Genomic DNA, 27,613 nt, shown 5'->3' on the forward strand with positions numbered 1-27,613 from the left:
TCTTGTCTTTCCCACCGTCTTGTCTTTCCCCACCGTCTTGTCTTTCCCCACCGTCTTGTCTTTCCCCACCGTCTTGTCTTTCCCCACCTTGTCTTTCCCCTTTTGTCTCTTCCTCTTTTCATCCTCCCTCTTTTACTTTTTTATACCTTGTATGCCTCTTCTACTACTATTCTTTTTTGTTTTAATTTTTGTCATCTCCGTCTTCATGGTCATCATTGTCTTCATCATCATCATCAAGAAGTTCATTTACATCACTGCTGCTGCCGTTGCTTTATTTTTTTTTCTTCCTCTTGCATTCCTTCTCATCTCTGTATTCATCCTTTTCCTCATAAATTTCTTCCTGTCTTCCTTTTCCTCCTTTTCTTTAGCTGTAATCTTTTTCCTCTTCCTTGTCCTACTTTTTTTCATATCTCTACATTTCTTCACATTCACCTCCTCTTCCTTCCTTCTTCCTCCTCTTTTCCATCAAAGTTTCCCAGTAGAGTCCAGTGGCAAAATTCTACCAGGGGTCCAGGAGTTTCTTGGTTTTCTGCAGTTGAACTCCATAGCTCTGCCACTGATGGCAATAAAAATGGGTGTTTTTTTTTTCTTTGGCAGCATTAGTCTTAGCAGCCTAGCATAATATTTAATTAATCAAATTAAGAACTTTGTGAAGGGGTAAGCAAGAGCCTTGTTCCATTTCATCTGAACTTCTTTTTATACCTCTACTTTAGCTAAACCATTTCTTTGAACTTTTATGCAAGTAACTTCCAACATCATTTTACTTGCTGGCAATCACCAGTAGCCTGACTGGTAGACAGGCTGTAATTAGCAGATGGAGGCTCAAATCTCACTCCTTGCACTGAGTGACCTACATTAGATCAAGTCTAATCATTTTACCCTCTGATTATTTAAAAATAATGTATGCCAAGCAATCATTTTACATATCTGTATGTTAGGAATCTTCATTTGTCATTCTTTTTCTGTCCTTATTTAACAATAGCTAAATTTAATCTTAACTTTTCCTTGGAACTTTGTAGTTGTATTTCTGAACGTACATTATTGATTTATTTAAATCAGTTGAATATAGTTATTTGATATCTAATCTTAACAATCCTTTCGTCAGACTCATCAAAGACAGGTGCATCGTGGAAGATACCGGCGAAGTTACAGTCGAAGCACTAGCCCAGTGAGACATAAAAGAATATTCCATAACAGTCGCACGCCAACTCGTCGCCGAAGTAGAAGTCGTAGTCCCCCTTACCATCAGAGTAAAGGTTATAGTCCCTTTCACCACCGAAGCAGGAGTACCAGCCCCTCTCGATACCACAGAAGTACTTCTTGGCGTCGGAGTAGAAGCCGTAGCCCAGCAAGACTTCGAAGTAGGAGTTGCAGTCCAGTAAAACCAAAATACAGAAGAAGCCACAGTCACGATCACTCTCGCAGTAGAAGTCATAGCTTAGGCAGACCTCGAAGTGAAAGCCGTGGCTTAGGCAGACCTCGAAGTAGAAGTCGCAGCTTAGGCAGACCTCGAAGTGGAAGTCGTAATTTAGGTAGACTTCGAAGTAGAAGCCATAGCTTAGGCAGACCTCGAAGTAGAAGCCATAGCCTAGGCAGACCCCGAAGTAGAAGCCATAGTTTAGGCAGACCCCGAAGTAGAAACCATGGTCTAGGTAGACCCCGAAGTAGAAGCCATAGCCCAAGCAGACCTCGAAGTAGAAGTCATAGTTTAGGCAGACCTCGAAGTAGAAGCCATAGTTTAGGCAGGCTTCGAAGTAGAAGTCGTAGCTTAGGTAGACCTCGAAGTAGAAGCCATAGCTTAGGTAGACCTCGAAGCAGAAGTTGCAGCTTAAGTAGACCACGAAGTAGAAGTCATAGCTTAGGTGGAAATCGAAGTAGAAGTCACAGCTTGGGTGGAAATCGAAGTAGAAGTCATAGCTTAGGCAGACCTCGAAGTAGAAGTCATAGCTTAGGCAGACCCCGAAGTAGAAGTCGTAGTTTAGGCAGACCTCAAAGTGGAAGTTGTAGTTTAGATAGACCTAGAAATAGAAGCCGTAGCATAGGTAGACCTCGAAGTAGAAGCCATAGCTTAGGTAAGTGCAGAAGTAGAAGTCATAGCTTAGACAAACCTCGAAGTAGAAGCCGTAGCTTAGGTAAGTGTGAAAGTAGAAGCCATAGCTTGGCTAGACTTCAGAGTACAAGTCATAACATAGACAGACTTCAAAGTAGAAGTCAAAGCCCAGATTGCTATAAGAGCAAGAGCCATTCTCCAGTTCACCGACAAAGAAGTCTTAGTTCAACTCGACTTAAAAGCAGAAGTAATACTCCAACTAGTCTTCAAAGTAGAAGTAATACTTCAATTAAACCTGAAGCAGGGTGCAGCCAAGATCAACGCCGAAGTAGGAGTCGCAGTATAACTAGACTCCACAACAGAAGTCGTAGCATAACTCGACATCAGAATAGAAGTAATGAGTCCTCTGAACTTAATAGCAGGAGCACTAGCTCCTCACAGTCTGAAAGTAGAAGCGGTAGTCCAACTTGTCCTCAAAGCAAAAATCGTACTCCAGACCATCAACAGAGGCAAAATTATAGTCCATCCGAACACAGGCTAAGAAGCAATAGTATACCATGTGAAAAGCAGTTAAATCTTGATGATATTTATGCAGATCTAGATGAGAAAATTGAAGAGTCTCCATCTCCTCCCAAAAGTAAACAAGATCAGCCTGCATCAGAAAAATTTGAGTTCCCACAGTTTGATGCTCGCTTCACTAGAAAAATTAAAGAAATTTTAAGAACGGCTGCAGATAAAAAATCTATCGATGTTCCTTCTAAACAAAAAAGTAAGGAAGAACCATTTTTTTCAGATGAGAACATAGATGATGACAAGGTTGGGTTAGGCTTAGAAGAAGTAGGAGAGGAAGTAGATGATATATTTTCCAAGTCAATAATCTGGTCTGTCAATGATTCAATAGAAACTGTTTTCAAAGAAGGTCTTCAGAGTGGAAAAAGACAGAGAGAGTTCCAAGCTGGCAGTAACCCTTCTCCTCCCAGACCTAAACCTTTACCAAAACCAATTCAAGGGTCAGGTAAAACTGAAGTAGGTTATTGCAATGATTGGGAAATTAAAACTGATCTTGAAGATCCCTCAAAATCCATACAGAAACTTGATAGTAACTCCTCTCCACCTAAATCTCTGTCTTTAACAAAATCAACACAGGGACCAGATAATGCTGATATAGGTTATCATGGTGACTGGGAATTGAAAACTGCTCTTCATGATGCCTCCAAATCTGTTCAGAAACAGATGCAATTTCCAATGGCTCCACCAAAGCTTGCAACTAGTGGGAGCAAATCAAATAATTCATCTCTCTGGACTCCAGCTCTTGATCGTCAACAGGTACAAGAATCTAAGCTGAAAATGAGTTCCCAGAACCGATCAAGTGACTGGGAAGTAGAAACGCCTTATGTTGGAAGGTAAGAGATGCTGATAATTAAATTATTTTAAAACAATTATTTTTAAGAATGAAATAGATGTTTTTTTTATTTTCTGAAATACAAGATGCTTATATTCATGAAAGAATTCCTACAAATATGCCTATACAAACCTCTGTGTATGGATGCACCATATTTTCTCAAGTTAAATGCACCCTAATTTTACCAGATTTTTTTGAAGGAAAATGTATATAACCATACATGTTCTGTCTCTACTATTTACTGCAATCAGCAAAAGTGAGAGAGAGAGAGAGAGAGAGAGAGAGAAAGAGGTGGTGAGGATAGGTAAAACACTGAATATGTAATTATTTCTGCATATTAACACAGCATTAATGTACTTCTGCATTTCTTTTTTTTTTTTCTCAAGTCGGCCGTCTCCCACCTGGGCAGGGTGACCCAAAAAGAAAGAAAATCCCCAAAACGAAAATACTTTCATCATTCAACACTTTCATCTCACTCATATATAATCACTGTTTTTGCATAGGCACCCAGATACAACAGTTCCAAAGCATATATAAAGATACAATATAAAAAGTGACCTGAAATAAACTTACAATATCAGGGCCCCAATTATATATATACACCCTCCTATTACACATCCCACCAAACTGCCAATATCCCAAACCCCCTCCCTTTAAAGTGCAGGCATTGTACTTCCCATTTCCAGAACTCAAGTCCGGCTTTATAAAAATAACCGGTTTCCCTGAATTCCTTCACTAAATATTACCCAGCTCACACTCCATAGGCTCATAGGGTCTCAAAAACCATTCGTCTCCATTTACTCCTATCTAACACGCTCATGCACGCTTGCTGGAAATCCAAGCCCCTCACCCACAAGACCTCCTTTACCCCCTCCCTCCAACCTTTTTGAGGACGACCACCTCTTTAAGGGGGGCTCCTTGGCGTGGTGAAGAGGCTCTTGGTCTGAGGAATTAGACCTGTCGGTCTACTTCCTCAGACCGAACCTAATTACCCCCCAATCCCCCGTTCCCTATCCCATCCTCCCCTTTTTTCTTTCCTCCTCCTCCTCCCCACCCATCCCTTTTGCCCTTCCTTTTTGGCCTTTGGTTTTTTTTGTTTTTGTTTTTCCCACAGGCATGCTAGTTCCTAGGTAGGGGAAAGGGTACCGGGGTCCATCCCATTCCGTTGAGGTTCTTGGCGGTGGCGTAGTTTGCCGTGGAATTTGGATTGCCTGGGGATGTCCTGATCCCTCTCCGGTATCCCGGAGGGTGGCTTTGGGTGTCTCTCGGGCGATGGGTCTCTCTCTGGAAGCCACCTTTCGGATTCCGGGGGTGGTGGCCAAAGGAGGTATGCTTTGTGGGGGATTTCCGGCCGCCCTCTCTTTTGTCCACCGAGGTAGCTCGGCAGATGTGAGGTTGCTATCCCGGATTGCCGGTTTACTGGCATGATGGGTAGGGTGTGGCACGGGTTCCATGCTGCATCTGCGCTACTTGCGGTGCTGAGGTCTTCTTGGGCGTGGAGGGAGATTTCTGGCCCTTTCATTCCTCCTAGGAACTATCCCTCCCCGGTCCCCCCTTTTTTTATTCTTTTTTTTATTTTTATTTTCTTTCTTTTTTTTTCTTAAAAACAAAAAGAATGAAGTAACCTAACCATGGCAGCCCTAGTCCATGAGCCTGCTACCCCCGGGCCCCTTCTTGATACCGCACCCCATTCTGACCCCGCCTCGTCTTTGGACCACTCTTCAGACACTCCTAATGCTGTACCTCTTGCCGGTGCTGTTTCCTCACCCGCTTCAGGTACTGAGGCCTCGACTGACTCCTTCGATTTATCTGACCTTCGCTCTCCTCTGACTATGCTTCCGGCCTCTCCCTCTACGGTGCGGCAATTTTCGAATCGCCGGCCTGTTCCACGTCGGACCAACTCTGGTCCCACGCCTAAACGACAATGACAATTACCTGCTGATGATACTTCTCCACCTTCTCGTTCTTCTCAGAAAAGATCGACACGTCCTTCACTACCTTTCCACGCTCAGTTTCAGACTGCACAATGGACTAAATTCTTCACTTTACGACCGACTTCCTCTACTGCCTATCTTTCTGACCACAGTATTGGCAAGGCACTCCTATGCCATGTTGGTAAAGATATTTCTTTTCATGCTCTTAAGAGCATCATCACCGTACAGAATGCTACCCAGGCTCATGAGATTTCTCGTCTTTCCCATATCGATACTGTTCCTGTAACTATTGAAAAGCATCATTCCCTCAATTCTTGTAGTGGTACTGTCATTCTGCCCCATACCATAGTTCAACAAAATTTCCAGACATGTGGCACTGACATTCTTGAACAGCTGGAACTCCAAGATCTCCCAATCCTCAAGGTAGACACGTTCTTCCTGCCCGCGGGCGGAGACGATACCCTAGCAATGTGGCTCGTTTAACTTTTGACAGCCGTGAACTCCCATCCTCAGTTTATGTAGCAGGACATCGGTTACAAGTTCGAAAGGTGATCCCTACACCGCAACAGTGTAGAAATTGCTGGCGATTTGGCCATCCAGCGAAATATTGCAGATCTATCGCCGAATGCCCAGTCTGTGGTGCCGATGACCATTCTAATAGGTCTTGCAATCGACCTCCCTTTTGCCTTAATTGTCATGAGGCTCACCCTTCGTACTCTCGCCGTTGTCAAGTCTACTTAAACGAGCGGGAAATCCATTACCTCAAAGAGGCAGAAGGTCTCCCTTATGCCATGGCAGTTTCTCATCTCCGCCTCCAAGGGAGACTACCTCGTGTTTCTTATTCCCGTGTTTCAAAACGTCCCCCCACTTCTGGTATCCCATCTTCTGCACCCACCTCTGTGGTTACCTCTCCCATAGTCACTCCTGTAGCTAATTCTTTTGCTGTCCTCGGCTCAGACGTCCCTACTTCAACGTCTCAGTCTGATCTTGCTTCTTCGTGTTCTCTCTCACAAGCCTCAGTAGCGACGAGATCTCGTATGACACCTCCTCCCAATCGTCCCTCTACTTCTCAAAAGTCAAAAAAAGGTCCGTTAACACCTCCTACCCATCTTCCACATCCTCATTTCCCTTCCCTGTCTCTGTACCTGGTTCTCCCCCTCTCACTGGCTCTGTTACAAGTGTAGAGGTTCACCCTCCTCCTCATACTGTATCTTCCTCCCCTGTTCCCTCCCAAGTTTCTTCCTCTTCTGCCACCTCCCAGGTTTCTGCCTCTTCTGTCCCCTGCCACGCTTCTCCAGTTCCCTCCACCCTTTTGCCCCCCCCCCTACCTTGGTACAGTCCAATACAGTTCCAATCTTTACTCATCCTCCCCCTACCATTTCCAATATTGTCTCCCATACGACGTCTCTGAATTCCGAAACACTTGAAGCAATCTCTGAATATATTGCAGAGACCAAACCATCAATGGACACTGATCCACCTTCCGCTCTTTCTCTCTCCTCTGCTCCATCTGCGCAACTCCTTTCTTCACAGCGCACCGTTCCTTCACTTCTTCAACATTTTCCACTGCCTCCGCATGTGGACTTTTCTAACCCCTCTAGTCCGTAGGAACCCTTACCTACGGATTTCAAGTATCTTTATCATTGCCAATCATGGCCTATTTACAGTGGAATATATGCGGCCTCAGGGGTAATCGGGGTGAGCTTCAGATGTTACTCTCCCAGTTTGCCCCTGTTGGTGTTTGCTTACAGGAACCAAAATTACACTCTGCTGTTATTTCTCCCATCTCAGGCTATAATTTATTGTATTCTTCAGATCCTTTTCCTGATGGGACCTTTAATGAAAGTGCCCTTCTTCTACGCACTGATATTCCGTACCATCAGCTATTTGTTCATACTTCGCTGCATTACACAGCAGCCCGTATCCACTTATAGGTGGTATACGCTCTGTTCTTTATATCTCTCTCCTTCTCGGGCATTATCTATTCCGGATATTGCCTTTCTTGTTTCGTCATTACCACCACCGATTCTGTTACTTGGTGATTGTAATGCCTACCATTTCCTCTGGGGGGTCTCACTGTGATTCCCGTGGAATTCAGTTAGAGGCTTTTCTTACCACCCACCCCCTCCATGTTTTAAATACAGGTACTCACACCCATTTTGATCCTCGGACTCATACTCTCTCTTGCATCGATCTCTCAGTCTGCTCTTCCTCTGCCGCATTAGACTTCACTTGGTCTGTTCTCCCGGACTTACATGACAGCGATCATTTCCCAATCATTCTTACTTCCCCTTCATATTCGCCACCTCTTCGCACCCCACGCTGGCAATTTGATCGGGCAAATTGGAACCTTTACTCACACCTAACTGTTTTTAGAGAGGTTCCTTCTTCGTCCTCCATCGATGAGCTTTTACACCTCTTCTCGTCCTCCGTTTTAACCGCAGCTTCTCATTCTATACCCCAAACTTCGGGCAGGCATTCTCAGAAATGCGTGCCTTGGTGGTCTCCTACTTGTGCTCATGCAGTACGTTTGAAATGCGCTGCATGGGGCAGGTATCGGTACAATAGAACCACAGAGAGACTCCTTGATTTTAAACAGAAGCGTGCGATCGCTCGCCGTGTCATCCGTGATGCTAAACGCACTTGCTGGCGAGATTATGTCTCCACCATCACCTCTGCTTCCTCTATGAGTGCAGTCTGGAAAAAAGTACGAAAACTGAGTGGTAAATATTCTCCTGACCCGGCTCCTGTTCTGCGGGTTGCCGGTGTTGATATAGCAAACCCACTAGATGTTGCCAATGAAATTGGCAATCATCTGGTCCGTATTTCTCAGGGACTCCATCTATGCCCCTCATTTCTTTCCTCAAAGTCTGCCAGAGAGTTAGCACCCTTGGACTTTTCTTCTCTCAGAGAAGAACAGTATAATGTGCCTTTTACACTTCAAGAACTGGAGGCAACACTCTCAGCTTGTCGATCATCGACAGCTGGGCCCGACGACATTCATATTCGTATGCTACAACATTTACATCAGTCAGCCCTTGCAGTCCTATTACACCTTTACAATCTTATTTGGTCACAAGGAGTTCTTCCACAGCTTTGGAAATCCGCCATTGTTCTCCCTTTCTGCAAACCAGGCACTACGGGACATGAAACCTCCCACTATCGTCCCATTGCTCTTACCAGTGCAGTTTGCAAAGTAATGGAACGCCTAGTAAATAGACGTTTAGTGTGGTATTTAGAGACACAACAGTCTCTCCACTCGTCAATATGGCTTTCGTAAGGGACGTTCTACCATAGACCCCTTACTACGCTTGGATACGTATGTTCGTAATGCCTTTGCGAATAACCACTCAGTTATTGCCATATTTTTTGACCTTGAGAAGGCATATGACACAACTTGGAGGTATAATATTTTAGCCCAAGCCCACTCCTTAGGCCTTCGAGGCAATCTACCATCCTTCCTTAAGAACTTTGTAACTGACAGGCATTTCCGTGTTCGGGTTAATAATGTGCTCTTCCCGGACTTTATCCAAGCTGAAGGTGTCCCCCAGGGATATGTTCTGAGCAAAACACTTTTTCTCCTTGCTATTAATGATTTGGCCTCTAGTCTTCCATCAAATATTTGGTCATCACTCTATGTTGATGACTTCGCTATTGCCTGTGCAGGCGCTGACTGTCACCTCATTACAGTTTCTCTCCAACATGCAGTCGACCGTGTTTCCAATTGGGCCACCACACGTGGGTTTAAATTTTCCAGCACTAAAACCCACCAAATTACTTTCACTAGACGCTCTGTCATCTCCAATCATCCTTTGTACCTCTATGGCTCCCGTATCCCTGAACGTGATAGTCAAGTTTCTGGGCCTCCTCTTTGATCGTAGGTTATCCTGGAAACCTCACATTACCTCTCTGAAGGCAACTTGTCACAGCCGGCTGAACCTTCTTAAAACCCTTGCTCATCTTTCATGGGGAGCTGATCGTCGAACCCTCCTTCGCCTACATTCCATCCTTATCTTATCGAAACTTGATTATGGTAACCAGATCTATTCAGTGGCATCTCCTGCTACTCTCTCTAGCCTTAACCCCATTCATCACCAAGGATTACGTTTATGCCTTGGTGCTTTTTGCTCTTCCCCTGTCGAGAGCCTCTATGCAGAAGCGAACGTTCCATCCTTATCCGATCGTCGTGATGCCCATTGCCTTCACTACTATGTACGCTCTCATGATGTGATGAATGGTTTGAAAAACCGACAAGTTGAAGATTGAGACACTTATGCAGCATATGGGAATCTTTATTCAGGAAACGTTTCGCCACACAGTGGCTTCATCAGATCTCATGATCTCCGCAATCCTTCCATTTATAGAATGGTCACTGATATTAGTAGACATTCTTTATTTGTTCGCCGCCCGTGTTTACTCCGTCCCTTCTCTCTTCGCCTTCATTCACTCTTGTCTTCTCTTCAATTACCACCTTTCTATGTACATGTAGCATCTCACTTTTCCCTACCCCCCTGGGAAGTTCCAGCTGTTAGTCTGTTCTTTCTCTCTCCCTTGCTCGAAAGCCCAACTGTCTATGGCTGCTTCCCGCTCTCTTTTTCTTGACCACTTTCACACTCATTCTCATGCCTTTGCTGTGTACAGAGATGGCTCTAAGTCTTCTGACGGCGTAGGATTCGCAGCAGTGTTTCCGGACAGCGTCGTACAAGGGCATTTACTATCTTCGGCTAGTATTTTTACTGCTGAATTGTATGCCATCCTTACAGCACTTAGTGTCATCATTTGTGGTTGTCTCAGACTCCCTTAGTGCTTTACAGGCTATACAGAAATTTGATACACCTCACCCCTTAGTCCTCCGTATCCAACTTTGGCTACGCTGCGTCTTTACCAAGCATAAAGATATTGCTTTTTGTTGGGTCCCTGGTCATGTTGACGTACAGGGCAATGAACAGGGAGACACTGCTGCGCGGTCAGCAGTACATGACCTACCAGTTTCATGTATAGGTATTCCATTTACAGACTATTTTGCTGCAATATTTTCCCACCTTCACACCCGTTGGCAACAATGTTGGTCTACTATGCTCAGAACAAACTTCAATCTATTAAACCGAGCATAGGTTACTGGCCGTCTTCTTATCACCAGTGTCGAGGTTGGGAGACTACTCTCTCCCGTCTTCGCATTGGCCATACTCGTCTTACTCATGGATATTTCATGGAGAGGCGCCCTGCTCCTCTCTGTGAGAATTGCCAAGTTCCATTATCAGTCAGCCACATTCTGTTGGACTGCCCACTTTATCAACGAGCACGCAGAATTTACCTCCGTCGTCGTCTTCGCTCTGCTGCTCTCTCTTTACCTTCCCTTCTCGCTGATGGACCCACCTTTCATCCAGACTCTCTCATTGACTTTTTGACAACAACTGACTTACTTCACAAATTCTGATACCTTCAGCCCTTTTTACTTCAATCTCTTGCTACCCTCTACCCCCGTACTATCCCCTGTCCCGCTGTTTTCTGTAACCTACTGATCATCCCTCCTCCCTTCTGCCATCCAGTACCCTCGCTTCCTTCCCTACCCTGCAGCGCTGTATAGCCCTTGTGGCTTAGCGCTTCTTTTTTATTATAATAATAATGAGGACAACCAATACCCCGCCTTCCTTTCCCTACAGATTTATATGCTCTCCATGTCATTCTACTTTGATCCATTCTCTCTAAATGACCAAACAACCTCAAAAACCCCTCTTCAGCCCTCTGACTAATACTTTTATTAACTCCATACCTTTTCCTAATTTCCACACTTCGAATTCTCTGCATATTTACACCACAAATTGCCCTTAGACAGGACATCACTGAGTCCAACCGCCTCCTCACTGCAGCATTTACAACCCAAGCTTCACACCTATATAAGAGTGTTGGTACCACTATACTTTCATACATTCCCTTCTTTGCCTCCATTGATAACGTTTTTTTTTGGTCTCCACGTATACATCAACGCACCACTCGCCTTTTTTCCCTAATCAATTCTATGGTTAACCTTATTCTTCATAAACCCATCCGCTGATACATCAACTCCCAAATATCTGAAAACATTCACTTCTTCCATACTCCTTCTCTCCAATGTGATATCCAATTTTTCTTTATCTAAATCATTTAATACCCTCATGACCTTACTCTTATCTATATTCACTTTCAACTTTCTACTTTTACACACCTTCCCAAACTCGTCCACTAACCTTTGCAACTTTTCTTTAGAATCTCCCATAAGCACGGTATCATCAGCAAAAAGAAACTGTGTCAACTCCCATTTTGTATTTGATTCCCCATAATTTAATCCCACCCCTCTCCCCAACACCTTAGCATTTACTTGTTTTACAACCCCGTCTATAAATGTATTAAACAACCATGGTGACATTTCACATCCCTGTCTAAGACCTACTTTTACTGGGAAGTAGTCTCCCTCTCTTCTACACACCCTAACCTGAGCCTCACTATCCTCATAAAAACTCTTAACAGCATTTAGTAACTTACCACCTAATCCATATACTTGCAACATCTGCCACATTGCTCCCCTATCCACTCTATCATATGCCTTTTCTAAATCCATAAATGCAATAAAAACTTCCCTACCTTTATCTAAATACTGTTCACATATATGCTTCAATGTAAAAACTTGATCTACACATCCCCTACCCACTCTAAAACTTCCTTGCTCATCTGCAATCCTACATTCTGTCTTACCTGCATTTATCATAACAAAATAGCACAGACATCAGATGTATGGAGTAAGGTGATTTGTGGAGTGCAGTGGGTTGTAGAGTGGTTATAGGTTATAGGGTGTGGTAGCATGTTGCGGAGGGTTGTGTAGAAGTGTGGCAGCATGTAGGGGATTGCACTGTGTTGTGGCATGTTGAAGGTTGTAGAGTGTAGTGATACTGCTACCCACCACAACATGCTGCTCAGTGACGCATGTGGGTTAAGTGTTGTTTTTTATTACTGGCAGCCATATCCCACTGAGGTAAGCTGACCCAGAAAGAGGAAACACATTCACCATGTGCTAATATCACAATTCAGATAAATCTTCATGTAAATACAGAGGAACCCTGGTTATTGGCCGTAATCCGTTCCAGAAGGTCGGCCGATAACCAAAATGGCCGAAAACCAAATTAATATTTCCCATGAGAATTAATAGAAATACAATTACAGTAATCCATTCCAGACAAAAATATTCACAAAAAAAAAAATCATTTTTTTTTTTAACAATTATGTAAGAATTACCTAGGTAGTAGGTTGGTAGACAGCAACCACCCAGGGAGGTACTACCGTCCTGCCGAGTGAGTGTAAAACGGAAGCCTGTAATTGTTTTACATGATGGTAGGATTGCTGGTCTTTTTTTTTTTTTCTGTCTCTTACACGTGCAAGATTTCAGGTACGTCTTGCTACTTCTACTTACACTTAGGTCACACTACACATACATGTACAAGCATATATATACACACCCCTCTGGGTTTTCTTCTATTTTCTTTCTAGTTCTTGTTCTTGTTTATTTCCTCTTACCTCCATGGGGAAGTGGAACAGAATTCTTCCTCCATAAGCCATGCGTGTTGTAAGAGGCGACTAAAATGCCAGGAGCAAGGGGCTAGTAACCCCTTCTCCTGTATATATTACTAAATGTAAAAGGAGAGCTTTCGTTTTTCCTCTTGAGCCACCCCGCCTCGGTGGGATACGGCCGGTGTGTTGAAAGAAAGAAGTAAGTATTACATACTTTTATTGAAGGCTAATGCTGGCTTCTGGAAGATAGGGAAGAGGAATGAGGGAGGAGTTAGTGTTTGGAAGGGGAATTTCCCTCCATAAAGACTATAGGTAGCAAAGCCTTCTCCGAGGTTACTTCCCTTCTTTGTCTTTTAATGCCACTAGGACTAGCTTGAGAGTCACTGGACCCCTGTCTCACAAAATAACTGTCCAGAGTGCTCTGTTTCTGGCATCTTTTAAAAATTTCCCTGAAGTGGGACAGGGTTTTGTCACTAAACATGTTGCAGATATGGCTTGTTTTAGCTTTGTCAGGGTGGTGTTTCTCTACAAAAGCTTGCACCTTAGTCCACATCGCACACACCTCTTTAACCCTTTGACTGTTGCGGCCGTATATATACGTCTTACGAGGTACCGTGTTTGACGTATATATACTCATAAATTCTAGCAGCTTTAAATCAAGCAGGAGAAAGCTGGTAGGCCCACATGTGAGAGAATGGGTCTGTGTGGTCAGTGTGCACCATATAAAAAAAATCCTGGAGCACGCTGTGCATAATGAGAAAAAAAAAACTCTGACCGTCTTTTTTTTTTAATTAAAATGCCGACTTTGTGGTCTATTTTCGTATAGTATTTATGGTTGTATTCTCATTTTCTTGGTCTCATTTGATAGAATGGAAAACATGTTATAGAAATAGAGGTGATTTTGATTGATTTTACTATAAAAAGAACCTAGAAATGGAGCTCAAAGTAGGGGAAATGTTTGATTTTTGCCAATGTTCAAAAGTAAACAAATGATGCCATTGTCCAATAAATGTCCAACTAGCCATTCTAATATGCAGTCATGAATGGGTTGATGTTATTTATACAATTATTACAGTATTGCAGTAGTCTGCATAATAGTAAGTCTTCTATTTTTTGTTTGAATAAAAATTCAAAATAGAAAGCAAGAGTAATATCAGAGGGGCCTGGAGACATGACTGATGAGCAAAGAAAATGTTATTTTAGAGCCAGGAATGTCTGCATTGTTTATTCTGGACCTTATTTTGAAATTGTCATATTTTTTAATTTTCGTGAAATTGGCCAAATTGCAAATTTGACCACATTATTAGGTAGTTGAAATCGGTAAATGGGCAGTTTCTTGTACTCAGTCGATAGAAAAAATGGAGTTCTAAAGAAATAGCTATGAGTTTGGGCGACTGGAACAATGGAATTAACCGAAAATAGGGCTCAAAGTGGGCGAAATCGCCGATTTGTAAACAGCGCCGAGGTCGCTAACTTTGCGAGAGCATAATTCCGTCAGTTTTCCATCAAATTTCGTTTTTTTGGTGTCATTACAATCGGGAAAAGATTCTCTATCATTTCATAAGAAAAAATTATTTTTTTTTTTTTTTAAATTTTGCGACACCAAGATACACCTCAGGATTGGGGGTTGCGACAGTCAAAGGGCTAACCCTTTGACTGTTTCAGGGCCCTCTCTGAAACTGTCATTCTATGTCGCCAAATATTCGAAAAAAAAAATTATTTTTTCTTATGAAAATGTTAGGAATATTTTTACTAGTGTTTTAAGCCTAAAAAAAATTTTTTGCCATCAATACTTACCGAGATATAGAGCCGCAAAGTTTGCAGAAATTGACGTGCGTACGGCAACAGCGGCGACTGCCGCCCACCCGGTATTCTTTTATTTACTCTAATTCAAAGGTTTCTTGCATTTTTCAATATTTTTCTTTTCCAGGTAACTTATGTGGCCTGTGAGACCAATGTAAGGTGCATTGTTCAAATATACACTCATTATTTACAACACAATAACAGAACAAACTTTATCACTATTAGTTTGTGTATACACTTTGTTTACACAAACAAACAATACAAAACAATGTTTATTACTATTGTTCCATAATATATATACATATGTACAGTCACTAACCACGTTCCTAGAACTGCTGCAGCTTGTGGAACTCTTTGAAACATGGGTATATGCAGAGGGGCACTTCACACTCCTCACACATAAAACGAGTGTCTCTGCGTGTTTGTGGGCGTTTTGTGGTATGCATACATACATAACACCTCTTCTGAGCATTTTTCTTGGCAGTAGTGGGAGGCAGTTGTATGGGGTAGTGATCACCAGGCCTCATACGAGATGATGTCTGTGGGCGCTGGTCTATTGCAGGAGTTGCTCCTTGGTACTTTGCAATTATTTGTCTGATTACTGACAGGCAAAATTCACCATACGTATTTTGGTGTTTTGTTGGTCTTCAACTTGTATATGTTATAAGCATTTAGCATAGAGATATCAACAAGATGGAAAAAAAGTTTGATATACCACTTATAACTCTTGCGTACACAGTCTGCAAACCCAATCTGCATGTCACATTTGTCCACTAAGCGCATATTGAGGTTGTAGTCCATGACAGCTGCAGGCTTTAGAATGGGTTCATTGGTCTCTCTGTTGTCCCTGCCACTGGGTACCATTTCGTTTGTGTGAACTGATGTCAACAATGTGACATCACGTTTGTCATGCCACCGAAATGCCATGATGTCATTGGCAGCAAAGGCTTGCACCTCACCTCTGCGAGTGCCAGTGTCGAACCTTGGCATATGTTTGCGATTACCACGCACTGTGCCACACACGTCTGTCAAGTTCACTCGCAAGAAATCACTGAGTAAGGGGCTTGTGTACCAGTTATCAGTAAATAACATATGCCCCTTACCAAGATATGGTTCCATCATTGTTCGAACCACATCACCAGAGATACCCAATAACTTCATGGTATCTCTCAAAGTATTACTGCCAGTGTACACAATAATATCTAAAACAAGACCACTTCTGCAATCACACAGTACAAATAGCTTTATACCAAAGCGTTTCCTCTTGCTTGGTATATATTGCTTGAATGAGAGTCTTCCTTTGAATAAAATCAAGGACTCATCAATAACAAGCTTCCTGAAGGGATAAAAATACATGCAGCACTTTTGTTTCAGGTACATAAACACATTTCTTATATAACCTGTCGCTTCTGTCAGGCCTGGTTTTGTCTGAAAAGTGTAACATACGTAACAGTATCAGGAAACAATTGACACCTATAATGTCACTAAAACCTGGAGTTGAAATCGGGCGATCTGTTGTCCAGTATGTGGTGACAGTGTGCTTATACACATGTGGCATAAGCATTATTGTGGCAAAAAACAGGTACATCTCTGCCACAGTTGTCTCCTTCCACTTGTGTAGCCGTGATTTTGGTGAGAGAATTGTATTTGCCATGGTGTAATCACAGTATGTATTTGTTTCCCTGACAATGATGTCCATCAGGGGTTCATCAAAAAATAACTCAAAGCAGTCCAGTTCACTGGCATTGTTCCCAAGTGGACAAGATGGCTTTATTCCACTTTGTGTTTCATCAAAGTCATGGGGACTGGGAACAAACTCGTCACCGTCCTGCCAATCCCAGATGCGGTCTGTTGGTGGGGTCTGGATATTGTACCGTGGTTGTGGCTGTGCAGGTTGTGGTGGTGCAGGTTGTGGCAGTGTGGGGTAGGGTGAGGCTGGTTGTTCTGCTGAGTCAGCCGCGTGGGTAGTAGCGTGGCCCGGTGATGGTGCCACATGGGCCGTGCCACCCTCATTATCACCACCACTGCCTCCTCCCTCACTGTCACCATTCATACCCATCGTTACAATATCGTCATCTTCACTATCAGGTCGTGGTGTAGGGCCACGGGATGTGCTCCCAGAGTTTCTCCTTCCCCTTGGAACAACATATGAAACACTACCAGACTGCATACTACGTCGTACATACTGGCGCTTCACTGGGGAATATTCACTCTCACTGTCACTAGAACTGCTTTCAATGACCTTGAAATCACTATCACTATCACTGCTATCATCAGGGTGTTGTACACGACCAAATAGTTTCCTCTTTCGTCCTGGTACAGGCGAACGTGAACGTGAACAAGCCGGCACAGCACCAGAGGTCGAAGGTTGTGGGTCATCTGGGTTTTCGTCACTATTTACGTTATCCTGGGCACTTTTTTCGGTAACACTCACTTGAAACCCCTTGAATTCACTGTCACTGACATTTTCATCGCTGTTAGAGCTATCACTTGGGAACAAAAGACCTCCAATCCGCCGAGGAGTGAGGAACTTCTTACCGAGAGGCATGGTGAAAATGGACTGACAACATGGTGTTCCCACAATGCACCGCTGGGTCCCAGATTTTTTTCACAGGGTGCACACCGACCACTGAGACCCATTCTCTCCCGTGTAGGCCTACCAGGCCTTTGGCGCTCGATTTGAAGCCGCTAGAATTTGTGCGTATAAATACGTCAGAAACATTGGCTCGTAAGACGTATTTATACGTCGGAAACAGTCAAAGGGTTAATTTCTGAAGAAGGCACCTCTTTCACTCCCTCTTCCTCCTTCTCTGAAGCAAATTCCTCAGCTGCAGTCTGTTGCTGTTCGAGTTGAAGCTCTTGCAGCTCTTCAGTGGTTAGCTCTTCCCTGTGGTCCTCCACCAAGTCTTCCACAACCTCGCCACTCGCCTCCAACCCCAGGGACTCCCCCAGTGCCACAATAGAGTCCACAGGGTTGGCAGGGTCAGAGTCAGCCTCAAACCCTTCAAAATCCCTCTCTTGGACACAATCTGGCCACAGTTTTCTCCAAGCAGAGTTCAAAGTCTTGGAAATCACTCCCTCCCAAGCCTTACCTATAAGGTTTATGCAATGGAGGATAGTGAAGTGAACTCTCTTAGGGTCAACTGAGTGTCTGAGGTCACTTTAAAGCACTTTTGAAACACTGCTTTTGTGTAGTTTTTTGAAGTTAGAAATGACCTGCTGGTCCATGGGCTGGAGGAGAGGAGTGGTGTTAGGAGGCAAGAACTTCACTTTTATAAAACTGAAGTCCCTAAACACTGGGTCTTCCAAGTCTGGAGGATGTGCAGGAGCATTGTCTAGTAACAGGAGCCTCTTCAAGGGGGGCTCCTTGTGGTGAAGAGGCTCTTGGTCTGAGGAATTAGCCCTGTCGGTCTCCTTCCTCAGACCGAACCTAATTACCCCCCAATCCCCCCTTCCCTCTCCCATCCTCACCTTTTTCCTTTCCTCCTCCTCCTCCCCACCCCTCCCTTTTGCCCTTCCTTTTTAGCCTTTGGGATTTTTTCCCACAGGCACGCTAGTTCCTAGGTAGGGGAAAGGGTACCGGGGTCTATCCCATTCCGTTGAGGTTCTTGGCGGTGGCATAGTTTACCGTGGAATCTGGATTGCCTGAGGATGTCCCGATCCCTCTCCGGTATCCCGGAGGGTGGCTTTGGGTGTCTCTCGGGCAACGGGTGTATCTCTGGAAGCCACCTTTCGGATTCCGGGGGTGGTGGCCGAAGGAGGTATGCTTTGTGGCAGATATCCGGCCGCCCTCTCTTTTGTCCACCGAGGTAGCTTGGCAGATGTGAGGTTGCTATCCCGGATTGCTGGTTTACTGGCATGATGGGTAGGGTATGGCACGGGTTCCATGCTGCATCTACGTTACTTGCGGTGCTGAGGTCCTCTTGGGTGCGGAGGGAGATTTCTGGCCCTTTCATTCCTCCTAGGAACTATCCCTCCCCAGTCCCCCCTTTTTTTATTCTTTTTTTATTTTTATTTTATTTTCTGCTTCCTCTTTTTTTTTCTTAAAAACAAAAAGAAAGAAGTAAACCTAACCATGGAGAACCCAATCCATGAACCTGCTACCCCCGGGCCCCTTCTTGATACCGCACCCCGTTCTGACCCCGCCTCATCTTTGGACCACTCTTCTGACACTCCTCATGCCTCTGTACCTCTTGCTGGTGCTGTTTCCTCACCCGCTTCAGGTACTGAGGTCTCGACTGACTCCTTCGATTTATCTGACCTCCGCTCATCTACGGTGCAGCAATTTTCGAATCGCCGGCCCGTTCCACGTCGGACCAACTCTGGTCCCACACCTAAACATCAACGACAATTACCTGCTGATGATACTTCTCCACCTTCTCATTCTTCTCAGGAAAGATCGACACATCCTGCATTCCCTTTCCACGCTCAGTTTCAGAATGCACAATGGACTAAATTCTTCACTTTACGACCGACTTCCTCTACCGCCTATCTTTCCGACCACAGTATTGGCAAGGCACTCCTACGCCATGTTGGTAAAGATATTTCTTTTCATGCTCTTAAGAGCGGTACGCGCATCATCACTGTACAGAATGCTACCCAAGCTCATGATCTTTCTCTTCTTTCCCATATAGATACTGTTCCTGTCACTATTGAAAAACATCATTCCCTCAATTCTTGTAGTGGTACCGTCATTCTGCCCCAGACATGTGGCAATGACATTCTTGAACAGCTGGAACTCCAAGATCTCCCAATCCTCAAGGTAGACACTTATGTTCTTCCTGCCTGTGGGCAGAGACGATACCCTAGCAATGTGGCTCGTTTAACTTTTGACAGCCATGAACTCCCATCCTCAGTTTATGTAGCAGGACATCGGTTACAAGTTCAAAAGGCGATCCCTACACCGCAACAGTGTAGAAATTGCTGGCGATTTGGCCATCCAGCGAAATATTGCAAATCTATAGCCGAATGCCCAGTCTGTGGTGCCGATGACCATTCAAATACGTCTTGCAATTGACCTCCCTCTTGCCTTAATTGTCATTAGGCTCACCCTTCGTACTCTCGCCGTTGCCAAGTCTACTTAAATGAGCGGGAAATCCGTTAACCTCAAAGAGGCAGAAGGTCTCCCATATGCCATGGCAGTTTCTCATCTCCGCCTCCAAGGGAGACTACCTCGTGTTTCTTATTCCCGTCTTTCAAAACGTCCCCCCACTTCTGGGGTCCCATCTTCTGCACCCTCCTCTGTGGTTACCTCTCCCATAGTCACTCCTGTATCTAATTCTTTTGCTGTCCTCGGCTCAGACGTCCCTACTTCAATGTCTCAGTCTGATCTTGCTTCTTCGTGTTCTCTCTCACAAGCCTCAGTAGCGACGAGATCTCGTATGACACCTCCTCCCAATCATCCTTCTACTTCTCAAAAGTCAAAAAAAGGTCCGTTAACACCTCCTACCCATCTTCCACCTCCTCATTTTCCCTTCCCTGTCTCTGTACCTGGTTCTCCCCCTCTCACTGGCTCTGTTACAAGTGTAGAGGTTCACCCTCCTCCTCGTACTGTATCTTCCTCCCCTGTTCCCTCCCAAGTTTCTTCCTCTTCGGCCACCTCCCAGGTTTCTGCCTCTTCTGTCCCCTTCCACACTTCTCCAGGTCCCTCCACCCTTCCATCCCCCGCTACCTTGGTACAGTCCTTTACAGTTCTCATCCTCCCCCTACCATTTCCAATATTGTCTCCCATACGACGTCTCAGAATTCTGAAACACTTGAAGCAATCTCTGAATATATTGCAGAGACCAAACCATCAATGGACACTGATCCACCCTCCGCTCCTTCTCTCTCCTCTACTCCATCTGCGCAACTCCTTTCTTCACAGCGCACCATTCCTTCGCTGCTTGAACGTTTTCCACTGCCTCCGCATGTGGACTTTTCTAACCCCTCTAGTCCATAGGAACCCTTACCTGCGGATTTCAGGTATCTTTATCATTGCCAATCATGGCCTATTTACAGTGGAATATACACGGCCTCAGGGGTAATCGGGGTGAGCTTCAGATGTTACTCTCCCAGTTTTCCCCTGTTGGTGTTTGCTTACAGGAACCAAAATTACACTCTGCTGTTCTCTCTCATCTCAGGCTATAATTTATTGTATTCTTCAGATCCTTTTCCTGATGGGACCTTTAATGAAAGTGCCCTTCTTCTACGCACTGATATTCCGTACCATCAGCTATTTGTTCGTACTTCGCTGCATTACACAGCAGCCCGTATCCACTTGCATATGTGGTATACGCTCTGTTCTTTATATCTCTCTCCTTCTCGGGCATTATCTATCCCGGATTTTGCCTTTCATGTTTCGTTATTACCACCACCAATTCTGTTACTTGGTGATTTTAATGCCCACCATTTCCTCTGGGGGGGTCTCACTGTGATTCCCGTGGCATTCAGTTAGAGGCTTTTCTTGCCACCCACCCCCTCCATGTTTTAAATACAGGTACTCACACCCATTTTGATCCTCGGACTCACACTCTCTCTTGCATCGATCTCTCAGTCTGCTCTTCCTCCGCCGCATTAGACTTCACTTGGTCTGTTCTTCCGGACTTACATGACAGCAATCATTTCCCAATCATTCTTACTTCCCCTTCATATTCACCACCTCTTCGCATCCCACGCTGGCAATTTGATCAGGCAAATTGGAACCTTTACTCACACCTAACTGTTTTTAGAGAGGTTCCTTCTTCGTCCTCCATCGATGAGCTTTTACACCTCTTCTCGTCCTCCGTTTTAACCGCAGCTTCTCATTCTATACCCCAAACTTCGGGCAGGCATTCTCAGAAATGCGTGCCTTGGTGGTTTCCTGCTTGTGCTCATGCAGTACGTTTGAAACGCGCTGCATGGGGCAGGTACCGGTACAATAGAACCACAGAGAGACTTCTTGAATTTAAGCAGAAGCGTGCGATCGCTCGCCGTGTCATCCGTGATGCTAAACGCACTTGCTGGCGAGATTGTCTCCACCATCACCTCTGCTTCCTCTATGAGTGCAGTCTGGAAAAAAGTACGAAAACTGAGTGGTAAATATTCTCCTGACCCGGCTCCTGTTCTGCGGGTTGCCGGTGTTGATATAGCAAACCCACTAGATGTTGCCAATGAAATTGGCAATCATCTGGTCCGTATTTCTCAGGGACTCCATCTATGCCCCTCATTTCTTTCCTCAAAGTCTGCCAGAGAGTTAGCACCCTTGGACTTTTCTTCTCTCAGAGAAGAACAGTATAATGTGCCTTTTACACTTCAAGAACTGGAGGCAACACACTCAGCTTGCCGATCATCGGCAGCTGGGCCCGACGACATTCATATTCGTATGCTACAACATTTACATCAGTCAGCCCTTGCAGTCCTATTACGCCTTTTCAATCTTATTTGGTCACAAGGAGTTCTTCCACAGCTGTGGAAATCCGCCATTGTTCTCCCTTTCCGCAAACCAGGCACTACGGGACATGAAACCTTTCACTATCGTCCCATTGCTCTTACCAGTGCAGTTTGCAAAGTGATGGAACGCCTAGTAAATAGACGTTTAGTGTGGTATTTAGAGACACACAACAGTCTCTCCACTCGTCAATATGGCTTTCGTAAGGGACGTTCTACCATAGACCCCCTACTACGCTCGGATACGTATGTTCGTAATGCCTTTGCGAATAACCACTCAGTTATTGCCATATTTTTTGACCTTGAGAAGGCATATGACACAACTTGGAGGTATAATATTTTAGCCCAAGCCCACTCCTTAGGCCTTCGAGGCGATCTACCATCCTTCCTTAAGAACTTTTTAACTGACAGGCATTTCCGTGTTCGGGTTAATAATGTGCTCTCCCCGGACTTTATCCAAGCTGAAGGTGTCCCCCAGGGATGTGTTCTGAGCACAACACTTTTTCTCCTTGCTATTAATGATTTGGCCTCTAGTCTTCCATCAAATATTTGGTCATCACTCTATGTTGATGACTTCGCTATTGCCTGTGCAGGCGCTGACTGTCACCTTATTACAGTTTCTCTCCAGCATGCATTCGACCGTGTTTCCAATTGGGCCACCACACGTGGTTTTAAATTTTCCAGCACTAAAACCCACCAAATTACTTTCACTAGTCGCTCTGTCATCTCCGATCATCCTTTGTACCTCTATGGCTCCCGTATCCCTGAACGTGATACAGTCAAGCTTCTGGGCCTCCTCTTTGATCGTAGGTTATCCTGGAAACCTCACATTACCTCTCTGAAGGCAACTTGCCACAGCCGGCTGAACCTCCTTAAAACCCTTGCTCCTCTTTCATGGGGAGCTGATCGTCGAACCCTCCTTCGCCTACATTCCACCCTTATCTTATCGAAACTTGATTATGGTGACCAGATCTATTCAGCGGCATCTCCTGCTACTCTCTCTAGCCTTAACCCCATTCATCACCAAGGATTATGTTTATGCCTTGGTGCTTTTCGCTCTTCCCCTGTCGAGAGCCTCTATGCAGAAGCGAACATTCCATCCTTATCCGATCGCCGTGATGCCCATTGCCTTTGCTACTATGTACGCTCTCATGATCTCCGCAATCCTTCCATTTATAGAATGGTCACTGATATTAGTAGACATTCTTTATTTGTTCGCCGTCCCTGTTTGCTCCGTCCCTTCTCTCTTCGCCTTCATTCGCTCTTGTCTTCTCTTCAATTACCACCTTTCTATGTACATGTAGCATCTCACTTTTCCCTACCCCCCTGGGAAGTTCCAGCTGTTCGAGTCTGTTCTCTCTCTCTCCCTTGCTCGAAAGCCCAACTGTCTACGGTCGCTTCCCGCTCTCATTTTCTTGACCACTTTCACTCTCATTCTCATGCCATTGCTGTGTACACAGATGGCTCTAAGTCTTCTGATGGCGTAGGATTCGCAGCAGTGTTTCCGGACAGCGTCGTACAAGGGCATTTACTATGTTCGGCTAGTATTTTTACTGCTGAATTGTATGCCACCCTTACAGCACTTATCCGTATTGCATCTATGCCTGTGTCTTCATTTGTGGTTGTCTCAGACTCCCTTAGTGCTTTACAGGCTATACAGAAATTTGATACACCTCACCCCTTAGTCCTCCGTATCCAACTTTGGCTACGCCGCATCTTTACCAAGCATAAAGATATTGTTTTTTGTTGGGTCCCTGGTCATGTTGACGTACAGGGCAATGAACAGGCAGACACTGCTGCGCGGTCAGCAGTACATGACCTACCAGTTTCATGTAGAGGTATTCCATTTACGGACTATTTTGCTGCAATATCTTCCCAACTTCACACCCGTTGGCAACAACGTTGGTCTACTATGCTCGGCAACAAACTTCAATCTATTAAACCGAGTATAGGTTACTGGCCATCTTCTTATCACCAGTGTCGAGGTTGGGAGACTACTCTCTCCCGTCTTCGCATTGGCCATACTCGTCTTACTCATGGATATCTCATGGAGAGGCGCCCTGCTCCTCTCTGTGAGAATTGCCAAGTTCCATTATCAGTCAGCCACATTCTGTTGGACTGCCCACTTTATCAACGAGCATGCAGAATTTACCTCCGTCGTCGTCTTCGCTCTGCTGCCCTCTCTTTACCTTCCCTTCTCGCTGATGGACCCACCTTTCATCCACTCTCTCTCATTGACTTTTTGACAACAACTGACTTACTTCACAAATTCTGATACCTTCAGCCCTTTCTACTTCAATCTCTTGCTACCCCCTACCCCAGTACTATCCCCTGCCCCGCTGTTTTCTGTAACCTACTGATCATCCCTCCTCCCTTCTGCCATTCAATACCCTCACTTCGTTCCCTACCCTGCAGCACTGTATAGCCCTTGTGGCTTAGCGCTTCTTTTTTATTATAATAATAATAATACCACCATCACCTCTGCTTCCTCTATGAGTGCAGTCTGGAAAAATGTGCAGAAATTGAGTGGTAAATACTCTCCTGACCTGGCTCCTGTTCTGTGGGTTGCTGGTGCTGATATAGCAAACCCTCTTGATGTTGCCACTGAAATTGGCAAAAATCTTTCCATATTTCTCAGTGGCTCCATCTATGCCCCTCGTTTCTTTCCTCAAAGTCTGCCAGAGAGTTAGCACCCTTGGACTTTTTTTCTCTCAAAGAAAAACCATATAATGTGCCTTTTACACTTCAAGAACTAGAGGCGACACACTAAGCTTGCCGATCATCGGTAGCTGGGCCTGACGACATTCATATTCGGATGTTACAACATTTACATAAGTCAGCTCTTGCAGTCCTCTTACACCTCTTAAATCTTATGTGGTCACAAGGAGTTCTTCCCCAGTTGTGGAAATCTGCCATTGTTCTCCTGTTCCGTAAACTGGGTACTACCTGGAGTTTACCTGGAGAGAGTTCCGGGGGTCAACGCCCCCACGGCCCGGTCTGTGACCAGGCCGGACATGATGCCTCCCACTATCGTCCCATTGCTCTTACCAGTGCAGTTTGCAGTGATGGAACGTCTGGTAAATCGACGGTTAATGTGGTATTTAGAGACACACAACAGTCTCTCCACTAGTCAATATGGCTTTCGTAAGGGACGTTCTACCATAGACTCCTTACTACGCTTAGACACGTATGTTCGTAATGCCTTTGCGAATAACCACTCAGTTATTGCCATATTTTTTGACCTTGAGAAGGCATATGACACAACTTGGAGGTATAATATGTTGGCCCAAGCCCACTCCTTAGGTCTTCGAGACAATCTACCATCCTTCCTTAAGAACTTTTTAACTGACAGACATTTCCGTGTTCGGGTTAATAATGTGCTTTCCCCGGACTTTGTCCAAGCTGAAGGTGTCCCCCAGGGATGTGTTCTGAGCACAACACTTTTTCTCCTTGCTATAAATGATTTGGCCTCTAGTCTTCCATCCAATATTTGGTCGTCACTCTATGTTGATGACTTCGCTATTGCTTGTGCAGGCGCTGACTGTCACCTCATTACAGTTTCTCTCCAGCATGCGGTCGACCGTGTTTCTAATTGGGCCACCACACATGGGTTTAAATTTCCCAGTACCAAAACTCTCCAAATTACTTTCACTAGACGCTCTGTCATTTCCGATCATCCTTTGTACCTTTATGGCTCACGTATTCCTGAACATGATACAGTCAGGTTTCTAGGCCTTCTCTTTGACCGTAGGTTATCCTGGAAACCTCACATTAGCTCTCTGAAGGCAACTTGTCACAGTCGGCTGAACCTTCTTAAAACCCTTGCTCATCTTTCATGGGGAGCTGATTGTCGAGCTCTCCTTCGCCTACATTCAGCCCTCATTTTATCAAAACTTGATTATGGTGACCAGATCTATTCAGCGGCCTCTGCTGCTACTCTCTCTAGCCTTAATTCCATCCATCATCAGGGATTACATTTATGCCTTGGTGCTTTTCGCTCTTCCCCTGTTGAGAGCCTCTATGCAGAAGCGAATGTTCCATCCTTGTCTGATCGCCGTGATGACCATTGCCTTCGCTGCTATGTACGCTCTCATGATCTCCGCAATCCTTCCATTTATATAGTCACCGATATTAGTAGACATTCTTTATTTGTTCGCCGCCCCTGTTTGCTCTGTCCCTTTTCTCTTTGCCTACATTCGCTCTTGTCTTCCCTTCAATTGCCACCTTTCTATGTTCATGTAACATCTCACTTTTCCCTACCCCCCCCTGGGAAGTTCTAGCTGTTCGAGTCTGTTCTTTCTCACTCCCTTGCTCAAACACCCAACTACCTATGGTAGCTTCCTGCTCTCGTTTTCTTGACCACTTCCACTCTCATTCTCATGCCATTGCAGTGTACACAGATGGCTCTAAGTCTTCTGACGGTGTCGGATTCGCAGAAGTGCTTCCGGACAGCGTCGTGCGAGGGCATTTACTATCTTCGGCTAGCATTTTTACTGCTGAATTGTATGCCATTCTTGCAGCACTTATCCGTATTGCATCTTTGCCTATGTCATCATTTGTGGTTGTTTCAGACTCCCTTAGTGCTTTACAGGCTATACAAAAATTTGATACACCTAACCCCGTAGTTCTCCGTATCCAACTTTGGTTACGCCGTATCTCTACCAAACATGAAGATATTGTTTTTTGTTGGGTCCCTGGTCATGTTGACGTACAGGGCAATGAACAGGAAGACACAGCTGCGCAGTCAGCAGTACATGACCTTCCAGTTTCATGTAGAGGTGTTCCATTCACGGACTATTTTGCTGTTATAGCTACCCACCTTCACACCCTTTGGCAGCAATGTTGGTCTGCTCTGCTCAATAACAAATTTTATTCTATTAAACCGAGTATAGGTTACTGGCCGTCTTCTTGTCATCAGTGTCAAGGTTGGGAGACTACTCTCTCCCGCCTTCGCATTGGCCACACTCGTCTTATTCATGGGCATCTCATGGAGATGTGCCCTGCTCCTCTCTGTGAGAATTGTCAGGTTCCAGTATTGGTCAGCCACATTCTGTTAGACTGCCCACTTTATCAACGAGCACACAGAATTTACCTCCAACATCGTCTTCGCTCTGCTGCTCTCTCTTTACCTTCCCTTCTTGCTGATGGACCCACCTTTCATCCGGACTCTCTCATTGACTTTTTGACAACAACTGACTTACTCCACAAACTTTGATGATGATGCCTTCAGCCCTTTCTACCTCAATCTCTTGCTACCCTCTATCCCCACACTATTCCCTGCCCCACTGTTTTCTGTAACCTACTAATCATCCCTCCCCCCTTCTGCCGCCCGATACCCTCGCTTCCTTCCCTCCCCTGCAGCGCTGTATAGCCCTTGTGGTTTAGCACTTCTTTTTTATTATAATAATAATAGGAATCTGGTAACCCCCCCCCCCATAAATGCAAAAGACCTATTATATGAGGCTATAATATTCT

At 44.8% G+C, this 27,613-nt stretch overlaps 1 protein-coding gene across 6 annotated transcripts in view; it reads left to right on the plus strand.

Moving 5' to 3' along the window:
• The window catches only part of LOC128689228 (uncharacterized), a 101,726-nt gene that overhangs the window by 50,260 nt on the left and 23,853 nt on the right, over positions 1-27,613 (plus strand). For all 6 annotated transcript variants that reach the window (XM_070086324.1, XM_070086328.1, XM_070086323.1 and 3 more), the window contains one exon: positions 1,106-3,453. In XM_070086324.1, coding sequence (XP_069942425.1) covers positions 1,106-3,453 — 2,348 coding nt within the window. The remainder of the gene's footprint in view (positions 1-1,105; positions 3,454-27,613) is intronic.

This window comes from Cherax quadricarinatus, chromosome 18 (assembly GCF_038502225.1).
Source record: "Cherax quadricarinatus isolate ZL_2023a chromosome 18, ASM3850222v1, whole genome shotgun sequence".
NCBI lineage: Eukaryota > Metazoa > Arthropoda > Malacostraca > Decapoda > Parastacidae > Cherax > Cherax quadricarinatus.